Source organism: Lutjanus erythropterus, chromosome 8, assembly GCF_056507025.1.
Source record: "Lutjanus erythropterus isolate fLutEry1 chromosome 8, fLutEry1.hap2, whole genome shotgun sequence".
Taxonomy (NCBI): Eukaryota; Metazoa; Chordata; class Actinopteri; order Lutjaniformes; family Lutjanidae; genus Lutjanus; species Lutjanus erythropterus.
This window is the reverse complement of record NC_139324.1, coordinates 35,704,256-35,730,630: the sequence shown is the minus strand read 5'-3', so window position 1 is coordinate 35,730,630 and position 26,375 is coordinate 35,704,256. Positions and strand designations below refer to the sequence as shown.

General features: G+C 38.6%; 1 protein-coding gene and 18 non-coding genes across 20 annotated transcripts; 1 reads left to right on the top strand and 18 right to left on the bottom strand.

Moving 5' to 3' along the window:
• Positions 1 to 1,042: 1,042 nt before the first annotated feature.
• Positions 1,043 to 10,472, top strand: poglut2 (protein O-glucosyltransferase 2). 2 transcript variants are annotated; one of them, XM_084725398.1, is made up of 10 exons: positions 1,043 to 1,567; positions 4,484 to 4,689; positions 4,795 to 5,000; positions 5,691 to 5,768; positions 6,208 to 6,380; positions 7,869 to 8,106; positions 8,331 to 8,540; positions 8,701 to 8,790; positions 9,029 to 9,133; positions 10,316 to 10,472. In XM_084725398.1, the coding sequence occupies exons 1-10, from the start codon at positions 1,377 to 1,379 to the stop codon at positions 10,331 to 10,333; spliced, it is 1,515 nt and encodes a 504-aa protein (XP_084581524.1). In that variant the 5' UTR covers positions 1,043 to 1,376; the 3' UTR covers positions 10,334 to 10,472. The 2 variants fall into 2 exon arrangements, with proteins under 2 accessions (XP_084581524.1, XP_084581525.1); XM_084725399.1 differs by having other exon boundaries at positions 1,045 to 1,294.
• Positions 10,473 to 10,706: 234 nt separating this feature from the next.
• Positions 10,707 to 10,778, bottom strand: trnaa-ugc (transfer RNA alanine (anticodon UGC)). Its single transcript has one exon. It is a non-coding gene; the product is annotated as a tRNA-Ala (tRNA).
• A 98-nt stretch (positions 10,779 to 10,876) lies between these two features.
• On the bottom strand, positions 10,877 to 10,948 carry trnaa-ugc (transfer RNA alanine (anticodon UGC)). Its single transcript has one exon. It is a non-coding gene; the product is annotated as a tRNA-Ala (tRNA).
• A 98-nt stretch (positions 10,949 to 11,046) lies between these two features.
• trnaa-ugc (transfer RNA alanine (anticodon UGC)) lies at positions 11,047 to 11,118 on the bottom strand. Its single transcript has one exon. It is a non-coding gene; the product is annotated as a tRNA-Ala (tRNA).
• Positions 11,119 to 11,216: 98 nt separating this feature from the next.
• Positions 11,217 to 11,288, bottom strand: trnaa-ugc (transfer RNA alanine (anticodon UGC)). Its single transcript has one exon. It is a non-coding gene; the product is annotated as a tRNA-Ala (tRNA).
• A 98-nt stretch (positions 11,289 to 11,386) lies between these two features.
• trnaa-ugc (transfer RNA alanine (anticodon UGC)) lies at positions 11,387 to 11,458 on the bottom strand. The gene has a single exon. It is a non-coding gene; the product is annotated as a tRNA-Ala (tRNA).
• Positions 11,459 to 11,556: 98 nt separating this feature from the next.
• Positions 11,557 to 11,628, bottom strand: trnaa-cgc (transfer RNA alanine (anticodon CGC)). The gene has a single exon. It is a non-coding gene; the product is annotated as a tRNA-Ala (tRNA).
• A 98-nt stretch (positions 11,629 to 11,726) lies between these two features.
• On the bottom strand, positions 11,727 to 11,798 carry trnaa-ugc (transfer RNA alanine (anticodon UGC)). Its single transcript has one exon. It is a non-coding gene; the product is annotated as a tRNA-Ala (tRNA).
• A 98-nt stretch (positions 11,799 to 11,896) lies between these two features.
• trnaa-ugc (transfer RNA alanine (anticodon UGC)) lies at positions 11,897 to 11,968 on the bottom strand. The gene has a single exon. It is a non-coding gene; the product is annotated as a tRNA-Ala (tRNA).
• Positions 11,969 to 12,066: 98 nt separating this feature from the next.
• Positions 12,067 to 12,138, bottom strand: trnaa-ugc (transfer RNA alanine (anticodon UGC)). Its single transcript has one exon. It is a non-coding gene; the product is annotated as a tRNA-Ala (tRNA).
• A 98-nt stretch (positions 12,139 to 12,236) lies between these two features.
• trnaa-ugc (transfer RNA alanine (anticodon UGC)) lies at positions 12,237 to 12,308 on the bottom strand. Its single transcript has one exon. It is a non-coding gene; the product is annotated as a tRNA-Ala (tRNA).
• A 98-nt stretch (positions 12,309 to 12,406) lies between these two features.
• trnaa-ugc (transfer RNA alanine (anticodon UGC)) lies at positions 12,407 to 12,478 on the bottom strand. Its single transcript has one exon. It is a non-coding gene; the product is annotated as a tRNA-Ala (tRNA).
• Positions 12,479 to 12,576: 98 nt separating this feature from the next.
• On the bottom strand, positions 12,577 to 12,648 carry trnaa-ugc (transfer RNA alanine (anticodon UGC)). Its single transcript has one exon. It is a non-coding gene; the product is annotated as a tRNA-Ala (tRNA).
• A 98-nt stretch (positions 12,649 to 12,746) lies between these two features.
• On the bottom strand, positions 12,747 to 12,818 carry trnaa-ugc (transfer RNA alanine (anticodon UGC)). The gene has a single exon. It is a non-coding gene; the product is annotated as a tRNA-Ala (tRNA).
• Positions 12,819 to 12,916: 98 nt separating this feature from the next.
• trnaa-cgc (transfer RNA alanine (anticodon CGC)) lies at positions 12,917 to 12,988 on the bottom strand. Its single transcript has one exon. It is a non-coding gene; the product is annotated as a tRNA-Ala (tRNA).
• A 98-nt stretch (positions 12,989 to 13,086) lies between these two features.
• Positions 13,087 to 13,158, bottom strand: trnaa-ugc (transfer RNA alanine (anticodon UGC)). Its single transcript has one exon. It is a non-coding gene; the product is annotated as a tRNA-Ala (tRNA).
• A 98-nt stretch (positions 13,159 to 13,256) lies between these two features.
• On the bottom strand, positions 13,257 to 13,328 carry trnaa-ugc (transfer RNA alanine (anticodon UGC)). The gene has a single exon. It is a non-coding gene; the product is annotated as a tRNA-Ala (tRNA).
• A 98-nt stretch (positions 13,329 to 13,426) lies between these two features.
• Positions 13,427 to 13,498, bottom strand: trnaa-ugc (transfer RNA alanine (anticodon UGC)). The gene has a single exon. It is a non-coding gene; the product is annotated as a tRNA-Ala (tRNA).
• Positions 13,499 to 13,596: 98 nt separating this feature from the next.
• On the bottom strand, positions 13,597 to 13,668 carry trnaa-ugc (transfer RNA alanine (anticodon UGC)). Its single transcript has one exon. It is a non-coding gene; the product is annotated as a tRNA-Ala (tRNA).
• Positions 13,669 to 26,375: the final 12,707 nt, after the last annotated feature.

Here is a 26,375-nt window from a genome sequence, read left to right as displayed (position 1 = left end):
CTCTCAGAGTTGATTTTGCATCCACCTAAATGCTTGAACACCAAACTAAGTAATTAAAGGGATAGTTCACCCAAAATGAAAATTCAGTCAGTATCTCCTCATGCCAACTGAGGGTCGGGTTTATTTTGTTATCCACAAAACACTGCTGGAGTTTCAGAGGAAAATGGTGTTACAGAATCTCCAAAAGATGGAATTTAATGGTGACCATACTGATATGAATGGTAGGCTGGACACAGGTGTCATTAATGATGGTAATGAAGGTCCTGTTTAATTTAGTCAGCCAACATGCACAATAGCAGCATCCTGACTCTGTTTGACCTGAATTAAACAGAATCTTAATTAACATAATTGGTTGTTTACCCCAATATTTAATATCAAAATGGCCTCTGTGAAAAAGGTCGGGTTTTAATTTTATCTTCAAATGTAACTTGTTTTGCATCCATTTAGATGCCTGAGAGCTAAAGGTATCTAAGAACATTTCTTTAATTGCTCCACTGTATTTTACTGAAGTATTTCAATGTCATGCAACTTTATGCTTCTACTCTCCCATAATTCAGAGGGAAGTATTGTAGCCTACTTTACAGAGATAATACCTTGTAAAATATTATCTATTTTTATAATTAAATTATGTGACAGTATGTAGTAAAAAAAAACAAAACATTAAAATTATTAAATGAATACTAATACTACTACTACCACCACCACCACTACTACTACTACTACTTATAATAATAATAATAATAATAATAATAATAATAATATTATTATTATCATTATTATTATTATTATTATTATTATTATTATTATTATTATTATTATTATATAATGAATAAACCTATAAAAATAAACCACATTCATTAATACATACCATCACTAAGCATCACGCCCAGCTTGAAACCAAAGCTCGAACTTCCGGATTTCTGTCCAATCAGATTCAGGTCAGTGCAGGAATCGAGTCCTCATTCGACCAATCAAGCCCAGATTCGGTGGAGTGGCACCCAATCAGATCACCACATCGCCGTGACGTTTCCCGCCCCCTGCTCGTCCAGCAGATACCTTACTAAAACTGTGCAAAGGTAGTCTCACTAAGCTAACGGTAACTTTGGTCCGCGTGTTTGATGTCATATTTAATTAATAAAATGATTCGCCGGTGTTAGTCAGACACAAACCGTTAGCAATGCTACCGCTGAATGACGTTATTTCACATGGAAACGGAACAGACTTAACGTTTCACCCAACATCACAGACTCCTGTTCGTTCTCTTGAAGTTTTTGGCTTTTTAAAACCAACAATGGTGAGTTTGGGCAGTGAAGACCTGTAGGGAGAAAAGTACCGGCTAACGTTAAAGGACAGCGGACGTTAGACAGTTAGCTGCTATGTCTTTAAGACTGTTTTCGTGGCTGCTGCTCCTCTGTCTGAATCTGTTCAGACATGAACTTCCAGGAGTTCAGGCAGACTCGGTACTCAGTGCCGCTAAAACTTTGGTTTGGGGACCTGGACTGGAGGCAGACGTCGTCCTCCCTGCTCGGTTTTTCTACATACAGGCGGTGGACAGCTCCGGCAGAAAGTAAGTGTAATAGCACAGGCCTGCTAACCGCCTTTGTTTCAGCCAAGACAGTTTTTCCAGCCGCAACAGCCTCTAAAATTTTATTGGCAAGCAATGCTGCTTTCAAGGACTGCTGCTTTCAAGTGCTCTGCGTAGCATCCCGATTTTGAGTGGTAAGGTGGGACAGATCAGTTTGAGCAAAGTAAATATTTTTCATTAAAATGACAAGAAATGGTTTCTGTAACTTGTTTTATTTGTGTAAATGTGTGAATAGAATAATTTGTCTTTGCTTACATGTGCAGAAAAAATAAGTACATTAAAAAACACAACATGTCACATCAAGGTAAACAAAAAACATTAAAAAGATTATGTGTTTAGATGTTTTTCTTTGCACAGGGGACTCTATGTTTAATCGATTAAAAATGTTTTAATTGATAATTAATTGTTAGTATTGAAGTGGCACTAATTGTGCCTCATTTGGGATTGTTTTGTCTGGCAGACCCATTTGTTGAATAAGTAAACTGAAACTCCAACTTAAAAAAAGAAAAACTTTCTTGCATTATGTGTCTTAATATTTATTAATGATTAATCAGTGGTTTGAGTTTTCAGTTATTGATTAATGAATATGCTCACATATGTAGTTGTTGTAGTTGTCCAGGTCCTGATTTTTTTAAAGCAAAAAGGTCTCAGATATTTTCTGGTTTCTTCAGTCCTCTATGACAGGAAACTGAATATCTTTGGTTTGTCAGCAAAACTCAGGCTAGAATTAATGATAATAATCATTATTGATTGATCTATTGATCATTTTCTTGATTAATTCATTATGTTTTTAGTCCATAATATTTAAGTAAATGATGAAAAGTGTTGTTTTGTCCACAAGTTTACTGTGATAGACGAGTAAAGAAACCAGAGTGAAATTAGAGAATTTTGAGGTTTTTCCTTAAAAAAAAATGACTCAAAATGATTTGATTATCAAAATAGTTGGTGATTAATCAGTGCAGCTCTAGACAAAACAAGACATTTGAGGATGACGCCTTGGGATTTTAGACACACTGACCAACATGTTTAACCTTTTTTTTCTGACATTTTACAGACCAAAAAAAACTAATCATGGATATTAAAAAATAAAAAATAATGATAAGTTGCAGACCTAGATTAGGACAGTGTCGCTGTATTTCTGTTCTCACCTGAGGACTGCATCACTACAAAGAAAAGACAACATAGTAAATCTTTTCACCCACGCTGAAATTTTAGCCAGGACAGTCGTGAGAGAGCAGACATTTAAGTTTGCGCCTCGGGGAGAAAAAGTTAGACGACCTGCAATGACCCCTTTCATCGAAAAGCTCCCATGGGCCCAATGAAGACACCCCACTCTGTGTGGACGCACTCACTGCGTGTCACTTTCACACATGCTTTGGGTCTCAAGACAGATATCAGTTTCTCATTCATTCATGCACACAACAAAAAGCTACATTATTGTTGTCTGCTGGTACACAAGAGAGAAAATAACAGCAAGCCAATACAGAGACGCCATGAAATTATATCAGCAACAACAGACTTCCTGTTTTTAACGCACAACTTGTTATTTTTAATTACAGTGTAGTCTGAAGGTATTAGTGAAGTGTAATCAGTCTGAAATTAAACAATGATTGTGAGATTAAAGTGCTTTAAGCTTTTTTAAGCGTGTTTGATATTATTCTTCTTGACTGGTAAAGTATATATTTAACCTGACCAATATGGGTATATGTTTTCCAATATGCACCAAACTGTTTTACATACGTTCTTTATATCCATTAATTAAATGCTTGTGCTCCGTAACAACGTCCATTTGTTATTTTACCTTCTCATATTTGTGATACAGCTGCAACAAATGATTGATTTTCATGATCGATGAATTTGTCGATCATTTTCTCGATGAATGGATGACTTGTTTGGTCCGTTAAACGTTAGAAAAATGACATAAACTGGTGAAAAATCTTGTTTCTTAAAGCCCAAGATGACGTCTTCAAATGTCCTCTTTTGTCCACAACCCAAAGATAGGACATTTTAGCTTTAAAAAAATGAGTCAAAACACAAACGATTATCAAAATAGTTGGTGATTACTTTAATATTCAATTAATAATCAATAATATTTGCTGCTCTAATTTGGAAATAAGACTTAAGCAGCTGTCGGATAAGCATCAGAATAGATATGTTACAGTGAGTTTTAAATATGTAATTATCTTCAGTAGAGATTAAACATCTACCCGTTTCACAATAAAATGCAATAGAATTATAAATAAAAGTATTGTTTCAAATTTTAATTATAATGAAAACTTTGACAGCTGTGCTTTGAAAAACTTTTGTTAACTACTGTCCAGAATCGACCAAAGTTTGCAACAGTATCCCAGACACAGCAACGTGTTTTTGTTTTATGTCGGCAAAGGACATGATATCATTTCAAATTGCTGAGAAATTTTCAAGGTAAAACTTGAACTGTTTATCTGTGTATCTGTACTTTCCAAACATTTTCACTGAGGGTTGGATGATTTCTACTGAACTGGCAAGAGAAACATCATGATGGACGATGATCTCATTAATGTTGTTTTTATATACTTTCTTTTGAATGTTTGATATCTATATATGTTGGAAATTAATTACAAATTGTGCAGTACTTCATCCTGATTTTCCTTCAGTAAGTCAGATGCAAAGTGCTATCATAAAAAAATCCATCCTATGTTTTTTGCCATCTGTGGCTGAAACTCCTTAAAATATAAAATCACCAGTTTTAAGGCACTTTTAAATTCACAATGTTACCAAGGAAGAAGACTCAGTAGATGTTGACCTTCAGGCATCACGGTGGATGATGGCATCATCCATCAGCTGAACCCCGTTTTCAGTACATTTTAACAATAATATTATAATAATTTTAGTCACTGTAACTTTTCTCCATCCCAGTTTAACAACATCACCTGGTGAGAAGACCTTTGAAGTGCAGATTGTGTCTCCAGTCGAGCCGTTCACCAGGATTTGGATCCAGGTCCTGGATCGTCACGATGGCTCCTTCCTGGTCCGCTACAGAATGTACGCCACCTACACGGACATTCACATCCACGTTCTGCTCAAGAACAACCATGTCGCCAAGTCACCATTCATTCTCAAAGGTAGAACACAATCCAAGCTGCCTATGAAATACGTTTCAGCATGAGGTTTGTCTCAATAACTGATGAATATGGCACACGTTTCTGTTTCTGTGTTTTCCTCTGCAGGCCCAGTCTACCATGAAGGCTGTAACTGTCCCCAGCCAAGTGGGTCTGTATGGGAGGACTACATGCACTGTCCTCAGTCCTTCCCCCAGATAGACAGAGATCTGGCTCTTTACCCGAGAGTCGATCCAGATCGCATCGCACAGGAGATCCCACAGCGCTTTGGACAGAGGCAGAGCCTCTGCCACTACACTGTTAAAGACAACAAGGTTCCTCACACCTCTGACACCAAACATGGACAAAATAAACAATAAAATAATAAATAAATATAAAGAAAACAGCTAGTACCAACCTCATGTAACAGAAAACCAACATGAATATTAAAAAATTCCCCAGTTCCTCTTTTATTTCACATATTATCATAACAAAGGGGTAGTATTTCTTTAGACTGAATAGTAATTAGGGCTGTGTAATAAAGTCGGCCAGGAGAGCCTGGAGCTGTGTGACACACCTGTAAGAACAGTCGATCAACCAGGTGTTCAAAGGGTACAATCTTCTCAAAATACCACTGTGGACGTCAGTCCAGGTTCCTGTAATGATGATACGTCTAAAGCCCTTTTGTCACGGCGCTTGTATTACCTGGGAACATCTTGTAAATTATCAGTCGTCAATATCAGTTTATACTTTCTGCTTTTAGGCCAGTTGAGTCGACTTACAAAATAAGTTCTGTGCAAACAACTTTCAAAAACACACATTTTAACAGTGGTTAAAAAAATAACAGAACTGTGAAATAACTTCTGGTCCTGGAAATGTCAGTCTGACTATCCACTAATTAGTTTTCCGGCACTGTCAACCTCTTCACATGATCTTCAAAAGCAAATCAGCATAAAACCTGATTCTTGAACTCCAGAACACTCCTGTGATGTTTTCATGCTGACATAACGTTTCATTGTCTTTAGGTCTACGTTAAAACCTTTGGAGAGCACGTAGGTTTCAGAATCTTTATGGATTCCATCCTGCTGTCACTCACCAGAAAGGTAAGCTTGTCCTAAAGGACAGTGTCTCCTGACTGATGTCTCCAAAACTCTGCAACTCACACCACAACAACCTAGCTGATTAAACAGCACTACAGGCCAGGGAAAAACATGTATCTTTGATTTTGGGGTGAACTGTCCCTTTAGACTACCTGTGTAATACTGAAATTTTAACAATTTTAATGTTTAACACACTATTATCATAAGTTAATTTATTAAGTTTTATGCTCACCTTTAGAAAACTAGAAAAGGGAAATGACAGATCTAGCTTCTCACTTTCATATGGGGTTCAAAGTATTGAAAAATGCACATCATTATCATAAATTTGCAAGCAAGAGTAGGCAGCAGTGTTTCTTCCTGACTGTGTTATTATATTATGAATAATATTATACTTTATTCAAAGGCATAATCCTCTCCTGTCCCCCTCTACCATGTTGTCCAGGTGCATCTTCCTGATATAGAGTTTTTTGTTAACCTGGGTGACTGGCCGCTGGAGAAGAGGAAACCCACTGAGAACATTCATCCCATCTTTTCCTGGTGTGGCTCCAACAACACCAGCGATATCGTCATGCCCACCTATGACCTGACCGAGTCCGTCCTCGAGACCATGGGAAGGTATTTCTAACGCAAACATGTTGAGCAAGTTGGAGTTAATCTGAAGGAGTTTTAAATATGCAAAGGAGTTAGAAATACTATTGAAGGGACAGTTCATCCCAAAAACAAAAATACATATTTTACCTCTCACCTGTAGCGCTATTTATCAATCTGGATTGTTTTGGTGTGAGTTGTTGAGTTTGGAGATATCAGCTGTAGAGATGTCTGCTCTTGGTATTCAGCTTGTGGTGCTCAAGCACCAAAAAAAAAAAACGTACTGCTAGAATTGTTTAAATACTACTTAAATGAATAAATTAATTACTACACTCTTCAACCCTGTCACTGCACCACGGTGGTTCTAACATTACAGATCAGCCTGAGGAAGACACCATTAATGTTTGCACCCTGTGCTGCTACGAACACAAATCTCACGTCCGTTACTAAATACACGCCTCCCTGTGTGCGGCAACACGGTCGCAGGTGTAGTTTGGTAGATGGAAAATAATTCCTTCATGAAACTGCTCACAACAAGGGTTGTGCATTATATCAAGCAACCGTGTCATGATTTCTGATAAGAGACATTGCTGATGAATTTTTTGGTACTTTGAGCATCACAAGTCGACTCCCATCCAGTTTCATGGTATTTGAGAGAAGGCTGATATCTCCAAAACTCTGCAACTCGCATCTAAACAGTACAGATGGATGAACAGCACTACAGGTAAGTACTGGACCATAAAGTCAGTACAAGAGTTTACACGGTGTGCCACCTCTGTAACACTAGTTTACCAAAGTGCCAATCACACCTTGGCATCTTAAAGTAATACACCACTGAAAATGTTGTCTTTCAAGTACAAACCATTAGTACCTGTAGTCGGCTCTGAAAAGTTCGCAGCTTTCTTCTTAGCGGAGGACAGGAGCTGTGGTCAGGACATATTTTATATTATTGTCATGGTTTGAAAAATGATAAGTCGGCTTCTGTACACAGGCTGCTCCATGACACTGTCACTGTGCACACTGAGTAATGGAGCCAAAATAAACCTGTGTCACGATGCTCATTATTTCCTCAGCGTTGCTTCATGCATTTTTATGCAGTGCAGGATAGCCAATTGCTGGTTTTAGCAGCTCTCCGTGTCATGTATACACTGACTTTTTGCCCTGCAGAAATTCTCACCTTGTAATGAATGATGCTGGTTCACCAGGTGTATCCAGTGTCCTCTGCATGACAGCAAGATATTTTATTTACTGCAACAATGAACTAATAAGGCAGTTTTTCAGTGTGAAGTATGTGCACCAGGCTGCAAAGCTAACAGTTTGACGTCAATCCTTTACAAGGGTAAAATAATAAGATGACATTATGTACGTATGCATGACAGTGAGGTTCTAATTACTGTCTTAATGTCTGCCTTATGACTCTACATGTCATCATCTGTGTATACGTCCTGTGTACCGTGTGAGTCATTATTCATGAGATGAATAACTTGGACAACATGTTGTGCATCCAATCAACAGAGTAAGTCTGGACATGATGTCAGTGCAGGCCAACACGGGGCCGCCGTGGCCAGAGAAGAACGCCACCGCCTTCTGGAGGGGCCGGGACAGTCGCCAGGAACGTCTGGAGCTGGTCAAGCTTTCGAGGGCTCACCCCAACATGATCGATGCTGCCTTCACCAACTTCTTCTTCTTCAAACATGACGAGAGCCTGTACGGGCCGCTCGTCAAACATGTTTCTTTCTTTGACTTCTTCAAGGTGAGAGAGGCCGTTTCTAACCAAGTGAATATCTTAAATGTCTTGTATTTTTATTGTGCATTAAAGGGATAGTTCGGATTTTTTGAAGGAGGGGGTTTGTGAGACACTTATCCAGAGATATTCCCTATAGTAGATGGCAGTTGTCTTAGTTGGCAAAACATATTTTAGAATATTTTCACCACTTTTTAATGAAAGTCTGTTTTTTTTTCCATGTCCACCACCAGTACAAGTACCAAATAAACATTGACGGCACTGTGGCAGCGTATCGACTGCCGTACCTGTTGGCAGGAGACAGCGTGGTCCTAAAGCAGGATTCCAGCTATTATGAATATTTCTACAACGAGCTCCGGCCGTGGGAGCACTACGTTCCGATCAGGGCGGATCTCGGAGACCTGCTGGAAAAGATCCAGTGGGCTCGTGACCACGATGAAGAGGTGATGATGATTGTGGACACTGGACCTTAAAAATGCTACGACGTGGTCTAATTCAATTCAGTGGATTGTTTGTGCTCATGTATTGTCCCCTTTAACAATTAACATAAATAACTTCAAAATTGAGTGAATTTTCTCTTTTCTTTGTTTCCCTCTCTTTCAGGTGAAGAAAATTGCACTGGCGGGTCAGCAGTTTGCACGCAATCATCTTACGGGAGACAAAATATTTTGTTACTACTATAAACTTTTCCAGGTAACATTTCTACAGCTGCAGAGAATTTATAAATTCAATACTATGAGAACTTGTGAGCCTGCTCTGTCATCATACAGTCACACTGGGGTCACTCTGTTATTTTATGTTTTTTATATGACACTGGATAAAATTGTCTCACATGGTGCAGAAATGTGTTGTGATTGGAAATTTGTTGTTAGGATGTGGGATATCTCTGCATGTCACCATCCTCTTTGTACATTCGATGTTCGTCTTGTAGGAATACGCCAAACTCCAGGTCACAGAGCCCAAGATTCGTGAAGGCATGGAGCTCGTAGCGCAGCCCAGTGACGACCTTTTCCCGTGTTTCTGCAAAAGGACGACGGTAAGAGACATCGTTAAGTTTCTGTCACATCAGAATGACGTTATTTTGTTTCACCTCACCACTGAAGGTGGGGCGTGGATGACCAGGCGAAAAATAGAGTGAAACTGGGTTTACTGTGCAACATTCTACATCGTGGTCTGGACGAATATTACAAGAAGGTCTGAACTATATATTAGAAAAAAAACAAAAACGAATATTTTGACAGATTTGGCGATTGCGACATGAGTCACAATTTTAGGGGGGATGGTAATTTTTTTGTTTCATTTTAACTGGAAGAAATGTTTGAAAAAATTCTGGAGTGTTCTAGGGCTGAGTAATATGGCTTATAAATAACAACTTGATAGTTGTAGGCTATTCCTCAATATAATACAATATATATCTTGATGCACATTCTAAAATATGCTGTTAGGACTGGGTGATATGGACAAAATCAAATCTCTTCGATGAAACACGTCTGTAGCTTCTAACTGTGAAAAAATATTGATGGGTTTAAGCTTTATTTATAATTAATAATAATTGGGGAAGAAATATTGATATCAATGTCTAAACTTTGGTACCACTCAACCTCAAGGCAGACCGGACTGTTCGACAGTGTGTGTCTCCCTCTGGTGTGTGTTTCATGCCACTGCAACTAAAGTTTAACACCCTGCACATCCACAGAGGTGTTTTCAATTACCCTAACTGATTGAAAGTGGGTGAATCAATGCTGGGGTTGTCACTACACTGCATATGTACCTTTGATCATCACTAAATATTTGTGCATTTCTGAAGGCATGTGTGTCATTTTACTCGTATTTTGGGGGCCTGACAGTTTTAAACATTATTAAATTGACATCATTACAAATCAGCTGAGTTTGTGCTGGAAAAAATAAGATACTGTGTGTGAGGTACGGACAGTTTAAGGTAAACAAAGACAATGAACCTGAATTTCTGTGGTTTAAATATGATTAAAGTATCTAAAAGGTTTAATTAATTTCCCAGTTTGACCCTTTCTTCATGCAAATAGAAAGTGAATGTACCATTTCGCTTGCTGCTCTTATTGGATTTTACTAATTATATCACTCTGTTCCTTTGTTCCACACATTCCATCCTATATTCTAAAACAAAACCAGCTAATAATAAGTATTTCTTGTGACACATCTCCTTCTCATCCTAACATAAATCTTTTTGTTTGTTTTTCAGGCAAAGGATGAACTTTGATTGACCTGTCGGCCAGTTACAGAACAATCCTTCATATAGTGCCAAATCATTTTTCACTGTGCATTAATTGTCTGACTATGATATGAATGTCACATTCTGTCATTTTATTAATAAATATTTGTCTTTTTGTATGTTGAAAGTGATTGTTCCTTTTTTTTAATTCCAGAGACAGTTGTGTGGGGAAAGTTCATGATGTCAACATGATTCACTGATCGGATATTTGCAATACAAAGCAGGAGTAGTGGCCATTGAGGGTTTAATCTCCAGGGAATTGGTTTACTGTTTTATGACATTTTATGCTCATCCCTGTGTGCTACATGACAGATATGTTTTAAGACCTCTGTGCTTAATGTTACAGAGACAACAGACATGTTGGAGATGCTGGGGATTGATCCCAGGACCTTGTACATGCAAAGCACACGCTCTACCACTGAGCTACATCCCCTTTCTGTGACTGTTAAAGGTGCCTGATGAATTGATTTATCAGTTTCCAATGTTTTTAAGCAAATAGTAGACGGTGGGCAACATTAGACACAATAACAGTGGAGATGCTGGGGATTGATCCCAGGACCTTGTACATGCAAAGCACACGCTCTACCACTGAGCTACATCCCCTTTATGTGACTGTTAAAGGTGCCTGATGAATTGATTTATCAGTTTCTAAAGTCTTTAAGCAAATAGTAGACGGTGGGCAACATTAGACACAATAACAGTGGAGATGCTGGGGATTGATCCCAGGACCTTGTACATGCAAAGCACACGCTCTACCACTGAGCTACATCCCCTTTCTGTGAGTGTTAAAGGTGCCTGATGGATTGATTCATCAGTTTCTAAAGTCTTTAAGCAAATAGTAGACACTGGGCAACATTAGACACAATAACAGTGGAGATGCTGGGGATTGATCCCAGGACTTTGTACATGCAAAGCACACGCTCTACCACTGAGCTACATCCCCTTTATGTGACTGTTAAAGGTGCCTGATGAATTGATTTATCAGTTTCTAATGTCTTTAAGCAAATAGTAGACACTGGGCAACATTAGACACAATAACAGTGGAGATGCTGGGGATTGATCCCAGGACCTTGTACATGCAAAGCACACGCTCTACCACTGAGCTACATCCCCTTTATGTGACTGTTAAAGGTGCCTGATGAATTGATTTATCAGTTTCTAATGTCTTTAAGCAAATAGTAGACGGTGGGCAACATTAGACACAATAACAGTGGAGATGCTGGGGATTGATCCCAGGACCTTGTACATGCGAAGCACACGCTCTACCACTGAGCTACATCCCCTTTCTGTGACTGTTAAAGGTGCCTGATGGATTGATTCATCAGTTTCTAAAGTCTTTAAGCAAATAGTAGACACTGGGCAACATTAGACACAATAACAGTGGAGATGCTGGGGATTGATCCCAGGACCTTGTACATGCAAAGCACACGCTCTACCACTGAGCTACATCCCCTTTCTGTGACTGTTAAAGGTGCCTGATGAATTGATTTATCAGTTTCCAATGTTTTTAAGCAAATAGTAGACGGTGGGCAACATTAGACACAATAACAGTGGAGATGCTGGGGATTGATCCCAGGACCTTGTACATGCAAAGCACACGCTCTACCACTGAGCTACATCCCCTTTATGTGACTGTTAAAGGTGCCTGATGAATTGATTTATCAGTTTCTAAAGTCTTTAAGCAAATAGTAGACGGTGGGCAACATTAGACACAATAACAGTGGAGATGCTGGGGATTGATCCCAGGACCTTGTACATGCAAAGCACACGCTCTACCACTGAGCTACATCCCCTTTCTGTGAGTGTTAAAGGTGCCTGATGGATTGATTCATCAGTTTCTAAAGTCTTTAAGCAAATAGTAGACACTGGGCAACATTAGACACAATAACAGTGGAGATGCTGGGGATTGATCCCAGGACCTTGTACATGCAAAGCACACGCTCTACCACTGAGCTACATCCCCTTTATGTGACTGTTAAAGGTGCCTGATGAATTGATTTATCAGTTTCCAATGTCTTTAAGCAAATAGTAGACGGTGGGCAACATTAGACACAACAACAGTGGAGATGCTGGGGATTGATCCCAGGACCTTGTACATGCAAAGCACACGCTCTACCACTGAGCTACATCCCCTTTCTGTGAGTGTTAAAGGTGCCTGATGGATTGATTCATCAGTTTCTAAAGTCTTTAAGCAAATAGTAGACACTGGGCAACATTAGACACAATAACAGTGGAGATGCTGGGGATTGATCCCAGGACTTTGTACATGCAAAGCACACGCTCTACCACTGAGCTACATCCCCTTTATGTGACTGTTAAAGGTGCCTGATGAATTGATTTATCAGTTTCTAATGTCTTTAAGCAAATAGTAGACACTGGGCAACATTAGACACAATAACAGTGGAGATGCTGGGGATTGATCCCAGGACCTTGTACATGCAAAGCACACGCTCTACCACTGAGCTACATCCCCTTTATGTGACTGTTAAATGTGCCTGATGAATTGATTTATCAGTTTCTAATGTCTTTAAGCAAATAGTAGACGGTGGGCAACATTAGACACAACAACAGTGGAGATGCTGGGGATTGATCCCAGGACCTTGTACATGCGAAGCACACGCTCTACCACTGAGCTACATCCCCTTTATGTGACTGTTAAAGGTGCCTGGTGGATTTATTTATCGGTTTCCAAAGTCTTTAAGCAAATAGTAGACACTGGGCAACATTAGACACAATAACAGTGGAGATGCTGGGGATTGATCCCAGGACCTTGTACATGCAAAGCACACGCTCTACCACTGAGCTACATCCCCTTTCTGTGACTGTTAAAGGTGCCTGATGGATTGATTCATCAGTTTCTAAAGTCTTTAAGCAAATAGTAGACACTGGGCAACATTAGACACAATAACAGTGGAGATGCTGGGGATTGATCCCAGGACCTTGTACATGCAAAGCACACGCTCTACCACTGAGCTACATCCCCTTTATGTGACTGTTAAAGGTGCCTGATGAATTGATTTATCAGTTTCTAATGTCTTTAAGCAAATAGTAGACACTGGGCAACATTAGACACAATAACAGTGGAGATGCTGGGGATTGATCCCAGGACCTTGTACATGCAAAGCACACGCTCTACCACTGAGCTACATCCCCTTTATGTGACTGTTAAAGGTGCCTGATGAATTGATTTATCAGTTTCTAATGTCTTTAAGCAAATAGTAGACACTGGGCAACATTAGACACAATAACAGTGGAGATGCTGGGGATTGATCCCAGGACCTTGTACATGCAAAGCACACGCTCTACCACTGAGCTACATCCCCTACTATTGAGTCCTATGATTGATTATCACACACGGCTTAATGTGGTCCGATGCCAAAGAGAGTTACTTAACATTGTAGGTAGAGCTGCAATAATTAGTCAAGTAATCGATCAAAACAAAAATAGTTACAAACTATTTTGATAATCAATTAATCATTTCACTCAGCAAAAATCTGCTGCTTTTCTTTATGCTTCATGACAGTAAATGAAGAGTCTTTGGGTTTTGGACTTGTTGGTTGGAATGTCACTTTGGCCTCTGGGAGATTGTGATAATCTTTTTTTTCTCTTCTTTTTTTGATTATATCATCTAAACAGTGTATCAATTAAGTGAGGAAATAATCAGCAGAATAACTGTTATATGTTAATATTGTTAGTTGCAACCTTAATTGTAGGCATACAAGAAGTTTTGTTGGTAACTCAGACTCAAGGTTACGTCCTCAAATGTCTTGTTTTGTCCACAACTCAAAGATATTCAGTTAACTGTCAGAAAGGAGTAAAGAACACAGAAAATATCAACATTTAAGGAGCTGAAATCAGAGAAGTTCCTGTGTTTTTTCTTAGAAAATGACTCAAACTAATTAGTCAATAATCAAAATAGTCGGCGACTAATTTAATAATCATTTCATAATTTCTTATTCAATTAATTGTTGCAGGTCTACTTGGTATCATGGTACCATTTTGCATTTCAACAATTCATTACATTGGGTGTGTGCTTAATCTCAGTTTTGATGGTCCAGTGGAAAAAGTTTGGGAATGGAAAGACACCTTGAGCATTTTGATGATGGACTTGCTGAGCTCAACCCATTTCTTTTTTACCATTTCATTTCCTGTCCTTCTATTTTTCCTCTCTATATTTCCCTTTTCTTTGTTTTTTATGTTAACAGTGAAGTGCTCCTGCGGCTGTTACATCAACACCTCAGTACACAGTAGATGATTGTTTGATGTAGGTGGAGTAATGGCACAAAACAGACACAAGAGGGAACCATTTGCCTTTATTAGTGTGGAGCACAGAGATGATCTTCAGTGGCTCTGGACAACCTGAAAGAAAATGTTAATAAAGAAACACACCAGTCAAACCAAACAGATCAATCAGTCACAATCCTTTCATCTGCCTTGATTGATTTATGGACACTGTAAAGCAAAAGATCTGAAACAAGCTGACGGACTAGAGGCCATGACATGTTAGTGGGTAGATGAAAATCCATGCATTCACCAGGCTTTTAGATAGATAGATAGATAGATAGATAGATAGATAGATAGATAGATAGATAGATAGATAGATAGATAGATAGATGCTCTGCAAATACATAATCAAAACTGAAGCTGCAAGTAGCAGGGATGATTCTCATGCAAGGTTTATTTTGTGTCACCAGTAGGTGGCACAATGACCATGTATGCAAGTTCCAAAAACTTCCTATTTCAGTGCAAAACATCAAAATTCAACACCAAACCACAGACATGCCATTTAACAAAAACAAAAAAAGATTTTAATAACTTTTCTTTGCAGAAGTGTCTAGTTTCCCACACTGATTTTGTGGTGCAGTTTATTAAAATAAAACATCCATTGAATTTTAGGCTATTGCTCAAAGAGGCTTTTTTATATGCATGACGCAAGTGCCTATTGATTTTCATGCAGTTAGGTGAAACGTGGCTGCAGTGGTCAAGTCATTTTGTCATGCCTCTGTGCAAGACTCAAATCAGATGTAAATTTTCTCCACTTCTGATGCATGTGCCATGTTTCATAAGAGGTTTTTTTTTAGCATGTGTCGCCACTTAAAAACATGATTCATTTGTCAGAGAAAGACAGATTATTCCTTACATTACAATATGGTCCTCGAACCTCGTGCTGGGCAGTAGGACAGTGGGATTATCGGAGTTTGTTTGCTAAAAACAGCTGCTGCTGGAAAAGGAACTAATGGGAGGAGAGAGACTCCATACACATATTTGGCAGCACCATGAAACCAAAACAATAAGCTAAGTAAAGGATAATGTACAGAGAGCAGGTCATTATTGTGAAATAAATCCAGACAGGATCATGCCGCGTACCAATCCCATATTCTACTTTACAGCTGTTAAAATGAGTAAAATCTTAATGCAGTCTGTCAGATAGTGAGACATGCAGTCAGTAATGTGTGTATTTTCAGAGCAGTGGGCTTTTGTTTTCAGGATAACTTTACATCAACAGACAGTTAACAGTTATAAACAGCTGATCAACTTACAGTGGAGGACTTGTCAGCACTTGTTATTGTTAATTGTTATAATCATCTTGTGCTCCTGCAGTGTTCCTGCAGCCTGCCTGTGCTTCCTCGAGTCTGGGGAGGAGGGGGCAGGAGGAAACAACTCGCTTCAACCATAGATTGTAGATTACATTAATAGTTCCAGCTCACTGTCTGAACTGCTGAACTCATTTTTGTTTTTTGCTCCTTTAACAGAGTATTTAATCTCAAACCAGATGTTGGTGCCACAGAAACCTCCAGAATGTTTCGTAAACGGGCTGAAGTCACACCTGGCTGTGTCGTGGTGCAGCACCTGTATTGTAACAAGAGCAGGGACGTTTTTTCATTATTAATTTACGTTGTAATTACTTACTTAATGACATCACTTGCACAGGTGTGACAAAGACACCGTGTGTGTATAATCTCTTATTCAGCATCTGTCAGAGCAGCATATCAAGAAAATTAAATCAAATACTGTTCATTTCAATTTTAGATTGGTAGAAGTTTCTGGGTCTTTGTCAGCTAAGGGAGGGAACATTAATGCTGATGCTGTATTTTTCTCTAAAATCTCATCTCATCACTCTGTGCACACAGAAAAACCCTCATATTGATTATATTTAGATTAAGATTTAACTTTGGCAGCTGAGTCAGTGAATCTGCTGCATCTCAGTGCTGAGGAGAAGAAGTTACTCTCTCTTGTCATTTGTATCTTTATGATGAGAATCACACACTCTATAAGAAGAAATTGACAATAACAGATAGGATTTGTTCATATATTTCGTATTTCCAGTTTCAGTGGCCTTCAACCAGGTGTCAAAGCCAGAGGTTGTTTAGGGAAACACAGGAACTGCAGAGTGTTTAAAAAATATCAAACCTGCAGGCTTTTGTTTTGGAAAGACAGAAACAAAAGAGACGGTGGACGCTGTTATTTAGTAATATGGAAAGAGTGTATGACCTTTAGGAGTGAAGACAAACCAAACCTGCAGCAGAACCTGCTGTCAGAGCTTCTGAGAGCTGCAGATTTAGACCTTTCATCAGCATCAGCAACTAAAGGATACACACAAAATTGGTGCCACCTTTTTAACTTAAGCGAAGGAGATGAGAAGCTACAGCAAACAGCAGTCTTTTAGGATATTGCAGGAAATACATGTTTATTTCTGCAACACCATCCCATGAAACACCTCTGAAAGTCCCACAGCAAGAATAACCAAGAAATACCTTCATAATCTTCATCATTTAACTGTTAGAATATTTTTTTCTTTCTTGTTATTTAGATTTCTTTTGTTACTTACTTTTTAGATAGCTAACAGATAATGTTATATTTTAACTGTATTTATTAGCAAGCTAGCAAACAATATAATGCTTTGTTAAGTGTACTTCTAGCTAGCTAACAATGTAATTTTTTGTTCACTGTACTTTTTAGTTAGCTAGCAAACTATTTAATATTTTGTTTTGTTTTTTACTTTTTAGCTATCTAGCAAATACTGTAATACTTTAACTGTACCTTTTAGCTAGCTAGCAAACAATGTAACATTTTCTTAACCATACTTTTTAGCTGGCTAACAAATAATGTAATATTTTGCTAACTTTTTAGCTAACTAACAAACAATGTAGTATTTTAAATGATTTTTTAGCTAGCTAGCAAATAATGTAAGGTTTAACTTCTTGGGTAGCTAGTAAACAGTGTAACTGTTTTGTTTAAAGACACACAGAGAAGTCAAAGTTAGAGGGAAGGAAGGAGGCACCTTCATACTGAATAACTGATTAAACTTGGACTTATTAAACTGAGATTAGTTTTTAATTGTGCAACAGAGCTCTGTTTAATTTTAAATCTGCATTTGTTAATTTTAAACCAAGTGTGCTAAACTCTGATTAGAACTAATCTTAGATGAAATGAGTCTTTGATGGTGCAGCCCTGTCAAGGAGTGCTAATATAATAAGTGACTGTCTGTATCTTACAGTGAGTGCTGACATCCAGCTCATCTGCAGAGAGAGCTGAGGGCCAGGCAGAGCTGCGGTTCAGGAGGTTCAAGTTGGCACAGCTTCTGACACACACACACACACACACACACACATTTTGGTCGTCTGCCCATATCTCAGCTGTGTCGGTCTGCAGAGAGGATGAGAGAAAGTGAAACGGAAGAGAGACAGACAGGGAGGGCACAGGAGAGAATACAAAGTAAGTGGGGAAGGAGGAAAGAAAGAAAGACATATCAAGTCTTGTCATGTTAACCATCTCACTGAAAATCTTCCTATCAGTAAAATGCAAAATATGTGTATGAGTGTGTGTGGATTGATTTAATTGAAAGATTAAAAAACAGGTGTAACTGTAAGCCAGCAAACGCTAAACTTTTGATTGAAACTGAAAACCTGAATGACCTCAACCACCTATTTACAGTTTTTTTCCACTGCTAACAAGCATTGATCAATACCGAAGCCACTTTGCATTTCATGTTACCAACGTGCATCTTGGCCTAACAGTTAATCTCACCCTCAGAACTCACTCGAACCACCAAAACATTTCATATGTATCTTAAAATAAGCTCGTTCAACTAAAAAAAGGGAAATGATTCACAATTTGGTCCACTTGGACTTTTGTTTCGCTGGCTTTGTGAAAAGTTTTGACAATGTGACTTCAGTTCTGACTACTGCATGTTAGTGAAAAGTCTAATATAAACATCTTCAGGTATTAAACATTCCAGAAAGTTTTAATGTTACATTTTTTATGAAGGATATAAAGGTTTGAGGTTTCATGCAAACAAGAAAGAGCTTGGTGCAGCTGAAGCACCAAGTTCCCATTTCCTTTCCCATTTTTTTTTCTCCATTTCAGTATTTTTCTCTGTCCCTTCTCCTGTCCTCCAGATCCGCTAACAGTGAATGAATGTAGGAAGGAGTGGAAGGAGGATACAGGGGGGATTATGGGTTATTGACCCAGTTACCTGGCGTGACTAAACACAGGCATGGCTGGTGCAGCGGCCTGGCCAAAGCCATCCGGCCTCTCTGCCGTCACCATTCATTCACCGGTAAACACTTTCCATCTTAGTGAAATAAGTGCAGAGTAATGATGTGCCAGGGACATAAATGAAAAGGCAGAAAAACTAAAAGGACATTTTCTTTCCACTGAACTAACACATGAAAATATGCACCTCGAGGTAAATCAGTTTTTCAAGCGTAACGCCAGAATATAACTGAAAAACATTCTTTTAGTGGCTTAAAACACTGGTTTCCAGCCTCCTGACCACATCACCCGCAGTCATTCATACATGAATGCTGACTGATTTACCAACTTTCCTGCTTCGAGCACATTAAACATTATTTTCACCTCACTAATTTCAGATGTACCCCCAGTCATTTTGCTCTGGAACTGGGTCTGTCGCTGTGCTGAACACTGAAGTAACTGATTGACTATTTTATCATTTTAATTTATAATAATAATAATACGTCATATGATATAATTGTATGTGCATGTGTGCATTAATGTGCTGTACACAAGTTTCCTGGTTTGGGGGTTTACGTTTCAGTCATCTCCTAGTTTCAGTATTTTCATTTGAAAATTTGTAGCATTTTGATTATTTGTTTTTGAAATTAATTTATTTCACTTTTAAAATGTTAGAAAGCTCAGTGGTATCATAGTTTGAGAATCAAGGCTCTAAGGTAATGAAAACACAATGATTCTTATTTTCAGGTGATTATACACTAATGAAAACACATTTCATGTCTTACATCATTAGGCAAAAAATTCCATAATAACCTTTCAGCATATTGTAATTCAAGTGATCTGACAGAAAGCTAGAGGCCCTGTTGGTTCTGTTGTCAGGATTTAGAAGATCTAACCCATGACGGGAGACATTGATTATTTACATTTCATTTTAAAGATGGATCACTCCTCATGGTTATTCTAGAAATGCATTAAGAGCCTGGATCTGCTTGAGGTTTCTGTCTATTAAAAGGAGGTTTTTCCTCACCACAGTCACCTCAGTCCGAGTTCTTGGTGGAAATGATTGGATTTATAAAGAGTACAGTCTTGACCTGCTCTAACTGAAACGTGCCCTGAGATAACTGAGTTATGATTTGGCGCTATACAAGTAAAATTGAATTAAATTGAATTGATGCACATGCCTGCTCTTTAGATGGTGAGAGTCTGATTCAATGCCAGAAAATCCTTCAACTTAATATTACAAAAGTTTCCATTAACTTTTTTGTTTACAGCATCATATAGTACAAAACATGTGGACACGTCCCGGCTCTACACGGAGCCACATTGTACCTTCAGACTGATATATACACAAATACACTTTGTTTTTGTCACAAAGATGGGAGGATGTTGGCTGTAGGGACACTTCATGCAACATTTTCCATCTGGGTGGAAACAGTCTGCTTGTCTGCACTTCCAAGAACAGTTTACACTGAAAACTCACAAGTTATTGAAAGCTCTGAGCCTAAATCAAAATTTTCACTTCATATCAACTCAAACTTCACACCCGAGTCTTGCTGGGACGTTCGGTCACGTTTCCTCTCTTCTAGCCTGAGCGCTGCGTAAACGTCACTCTTACTCTGCTCAGACATCTAACATTTCTGAGTACACACGTCCTGTATTTCATATATGTGTTGGTATATTTGAAAGTGGTCTGAAGAAATGTGGGCTGGTGCTTGTGAAAGGTTAATAGGAATGTGTACACAGACCCTAAACAGAGAATCTGTGTGTGTTTGTGTTTGTTTGAACAGTTTGGTCTGACCCGACACTGTGAAATAAACTGAAATAAACTGAATTAAACCAAATTAAATCGGCATCTGAAATCACAGTCAACAGACTATGCGTCCACATTAGAAAGATGCGTGCGATGTCCATTTATTCATTCATTTATTTAATGTATATTTGTATAGGGACAAGTCTGTAGCACAAATAAATGCCACACACAACAGCAGTTATAGGCTAAGCTAATTTTACGATGTCCAAACATTAAAAAGATTAAAATCACATGCATACATATCACATACAAATGAAAACTAATTGTCAGCATCTATTCTCAGAATGCACAGACTTCTGCTGTTCTGTTCCAAACATGATGTACACGGTACAACAAATGTCAATGATGTGGGCTCTTTGAAGTCCAAATATAAACTAATTTGAATTTAATGAAAATCTAATTTTGGCTGGTTACTGTTGTCCACCTGATTAAATTAAATTCCCAAACTGACCTAGAAAATGATAATTTTTTTTGGGACACTCTTCCTCAAAACCTGCTATGTTTCTACAATAACTCAGAATGGCCACTGTAAAGTCTTCTACACACTTGGAAGAGTTAAATGCTAATGTCAGAATGCTACAATGCTCCACATGACAAATGCTAATTTTAAGCGTGAATGATATTTATCATTGTCACCATCTTAGCTTGGTGTGTTAGCATGCTAACCTTTGCTGGAGCTGGAGCCAACCAAAGAAAATCTTGGTCAACTGAAATCCTGCCTTCTTTTTAACCAATCATTTGGTCCATGGGGGGAAACACACACACACACACACACACACACACACACACACACACACACACACACACACACTATCTGTAGATTGATAAATCAGCCACAGTGCACTGAGCGACATGGTAGAGAAAAATGGTGCTGATCAAAGTTACACAATGTTACCGAACAAATGAATTCCCAGTTTGACAATTTCTTTTTCATACATATATAGGTAAAGTAAATTTACATACAACAATAACACACACACACACACACACACACACACACAAACCCATTCACAGCAGAAACAAAGGTTTCACCAGCTGCTATAGTACTTACATAAACAAAGCTCGTCTGTGCTTGAGGCAGATGAAACGGCTCATACTGGTGTTTTGAGATGGTGTCAGTTAGTTTGGAGCTAGAAAATGTTCAGCAAACAGCCGGTCACTGAAAAATAAAACACATCAGGTCTGTATACCAAACACTCAGTACAGCTGAAGGCTGATGGGAACACCACAGATTTAATAGGCATGGCGTTCGAGGAAAAAGTAAATGTATCACCAAAGTTATTACATTTCATTCTGAGGTGTATGTGAATGTCTGTACCAAAGTTAAGTATTTGTTGAGATATTTTATCTAAAAACAAAAAATGTCTCATGTTGATACTAGAGGAGTCACCAGAATTGATAGGATACATTTTCTTGGCATCATGAATATCTGTACCAAATTTTGTATCAATCCATCCAGCAGATGTCAAGATATTTAACAGGATAAGTGAAAACTTTGACCTTTGACACGGGATTATCAATGTCAACGTTTCACAAAAATCCATCTAATAGTTGTTGAGACATTTCACGTCTGGTACAAAGTGGGACACCAGCCAACAGACAGACGTTATCGTCCCCAGAGCCGCTAGTGTCGCTAAAAATTAGCCAAAGTAAATAATACACAGTATATAAGTAATCTCTGTAAACTTGCTCAGCAGTCTTATAGAAATAACAGTGACTCCCGCCAAGTCAGTCACTGTAATGTAACACTCGTCTTTGTCTTGTTTTAGAGGGAACGTCACGCTATTGTCTAAAGAAAATGTTTACATTAAAAATATTTGCAAATGTGATGAAATATGTCTTTTTTTCCCTTATACCATCCACTCCTGGCAGCCAAAGAATATTGAATGTTTTTATTGGTATTTACGTGACTGAAACTGGCTAAAGTCAGGGCACCATCATGGTCTTCGGTAGAAAGAAAAAAAGACTGATTTAAAACACGAGACGGGATGTAAGTCATGCACTTTGTACGTCAAACTGACCATCTCAATGTCCTCCTTGTGAGGACAGAACATTGCATAATGTGACTTCTTCCAAAGGAACAACATAAGGACTTAAATCAGGTTTAGATTAGGGATGGCTATTTCATTTAAGTTAAACTTGTTAAACCTACACACCAGTAGCTCGAGCTCAGGGATCCTCAACGTGCTGAACTGGGAGCCACTTTTGCAAAATGGCAGGAGGCCATTTAATAACAAACCATTAATAATAACAAGGAAAATAAAACAAAGGCTGACCGAAATGTGTTGGCGTATTCCTGATTTAAGGGATTTTAATTTTTTTAAGATTGCTTTGCATAATTCCAGACTGACACCCAGACAGTTAGTGTTTTATTTCTCATTTCTCTTTTTTTTTTTGCCAGATCCTTGAAGAGCACCTGATTATTTTCATTGCAAATATTTACTTTTTTCTTCATTGTTAATAATAATGTTTATTTATCAGAAAAACTGAATAAGCAAGACCCATAAATCATCTTTTTTTTAATTCTTTATTTTCAAATTAACTGACTTATTAACTTGTGACAGACTGAAGAAGCTCTTTTAGTATGAAACACATTTATATTAACAGAATTATCCTAATTTCTGTGTAACTTTTCAGCTAATAGTCATCTGATCAGTCTCAAAGGCCGTCACACAAACACCAGTCCTCTCTGTTACTAACAGGCTCATTTATGCCATCATATAAAACTGACATTTGTCCCTCCCTCCTTGGAAAAAACACAGTGTGAATCAATTTATTTTCGGAGTGCCCTCAGCAGAGTGTGTCTGGGGGCATGAGGGTAGAGAACATGGAGTTCAGGGTCGGCTGCGTGTCCGGTGTGAACGAGTGAGAGAAGTGGAGTGAAGGTTAAATTATCAAGCTGTACCTTGGACACAATGTCCGATGTTGTGGCCTGCAACAGACCGGTAAAGACTCGTTTTCAGTGAGCTGTGTTTGTGGCCGTGTTCCAGAGCGAGAACACATTGATTAATGTTTTCTAACTACAGAATAATAATCCACTAGATGGACTACAGTCTTTCTCTGGTGAGGTCAGCAGAGGTCATAATCAATGGGCTTGGCTGACCAGGTTTTTTTTTTGTCTGCTTGACTGCTTTTTTTTTGTCAATCCTGTTTTGCTGCAATATAAACTTTATCTCATTAGATAAAACTGATGTTGACAAAGTTTCCAACGGAGACATAATTTACAGCTGAAAGAAGGTCATGAGCAGCAAGAGACTGCAACGTATCTTATTGCAATACTTATCACAATTTTTTTTAATTGCTGTAATATCACATCATGACTTAAGTATCATATTGTGGGGCCTCTGGTGATTTCCACCCTACTAATCAATAGCAAAAGATTGCAATGTGATTGGTTCTACACACAATATATTTGCATTTCTGTTTCCTCCCACAGTCGCAGGATATTTGAGAAGGGAAGAAAAGAAATAAGTCATACATGGACTATTTCTCTCCTTAGACTTTGTTTGTCTTTTGCCTGCTGCTGCTTACACACATAAGATACATAATTTATATATTTACTTTAAAGCATTTGGGTCGCAGGAGCTGAGGTAGCTATTTGCACCTGGGTGTATACGTATAGCTGAGTGTGGCACCCAGGTGCCCAGAGACAACAGTGCTATTTGGCAGAGACAAACCATGATCTTTCCTTAAACATAACCGAGAAGTGTTGTTGCCTAAACCTAACAAAACTGCAACTGAAAACTGAAAATAATAGTTTAAAAACAGGTACCACTGGCATTTAATTTTACGCTACTGTCAAATTACAGGTGTCCAGGACAGGTCTCAGTTCCCACTCTCCCTGCAGGGAAACCCTGTGCTTGACTCATTCTGCACTGCAGTCTCTAGCAGCAGTGAATTTATCACTCTTTATAGCTGAAATGAACAGCGGGAACAGCTGAATAACTGCTGCGTGACAATTCATACACAGGTACAAATCAACACTCACAATTTAACCCAAACCATGATCTCTTCCTGGACCTTAACAAGTAGTTTTGGTGCCTAAAAACCTAAACTAAACTAAACTTCATCCATTTACCAACATTAACTACCTAACAGTTACCACATCACGTACATAGGCTCTATTCTCATTATGTTCTCAGGTAATACAACTGACGTAACTCTGTTTAGCCTGGCTGACTGTCAGAAATAGCTATGTCATAACCCGCCGACCAGCTGGTTAAGAGGAGTGAGGAGTCAGCAGTCTGTGGCGGAAAACACAAACAAACAAAACAGGTTTTTCAAAGGACGTGAATCACTTCAACTATGAGAGGTGCTTCAGCATACAGTCATACAAAGTGTTAGGCTGATGGGTCCAGTAGTGTGAAGATCAGCTGCAGACAGACACACACACACACACACACACACACACACACACACACACACACACACACACACACACACACACACACACGTCCAAACACATGATGCCCTCCTGGCTTACGCTTGGCGGAGGTAATCAGATCAAATGTTCTTTTAGTACGATATTGGAAGGCTTACGGTTTACTAGAGAGCCGCACAATGAAGATAACAAGACTTAGGAAGCAACATCATAAAAAGTTTAGAGTTAAAATCCTGTTTATGTATAAATATATGTAGGTATTACACAGGTGATGAATTAAACTGATATTTTATAACATTTTAAATGTATTTAATTGATTACTTTATTGATTATTTAGTGAGTCAGTGAGTTATTTAGTTATTTTTATTGATGTCATTCGTTTGCGCCAGTTGTCTTAATGTCACTGGTCGGTCTGGAGTGAGATAAAGAAAAGGATGAGAGACAAAGAAGGACTTTCGTCAGCTGGTCAGTGCGCATTAATCAGCTTTTCTCACGCCATGTGCTCATTATCACCACTTTCAGCGATCACTTGGAGTGTCATGTATCGTTCCCACAGGACAGACACACACACACACATACACACACACAGCGTGAGTGTGTGAGCGGTGTCATCTACATGACAGTCTGCAGCCACAATAGCTCTTTGTCTGCCCAAGTGAAACTGAAGCGCCTAAACATCACACGAAAGAAAAAGCTGAGCCTGACAAGGCCCTCTCTAAGTACACCTGAGTGTGTGTGTGTGTGTGTGTGTGTGTGTGTGTGTGTGTGTGTGTGTGTGTGTGTGTGTGTGTGTGTGTGTGTGTGTGTGTGTGCAGGTAGCCTGGTGATTGTTTCTGCAGTACAGGACATTGCACTGCAAGTAGTTTCAGATTCCTTGGCTATTGACTTATATAAGTCCAACTGTAAACATGACAACATGTCGCTGTAAACATCCGTTTCATCTGAATGCACCATTAGACATGAGGCACTGTTCATCACCACATGTTCGTTCTGCTTCAACATGCTCACCTGACTCACATCTTTAATGCTGCCCAGGACACACTGTAAATACTAACATCAAGTATAATTACAAATACAAAAGTTCACCTGGCTCAGTTTTTATCAGCTTGTTATTAACACTCATTTTAAATAAGTTACTTGTATGTTGAGGTCAAAAAAGCTGCTGAACTCAGTGTGCTTGAGTTGGGTTCACTTAAACAAACCAGGTACTTAGATGTTATGTTTTTTCAGTGGTGAAATGTAACTAAGTACATTACTCTTGTACTTAAGTTTCCCACAAATTAGAGACACTTTACATAAGTGAGAATGAAAAATGCCTCTAAAACAAATTGTCTCAAACCATCCAGTTATTTAAAGTAAAAAAC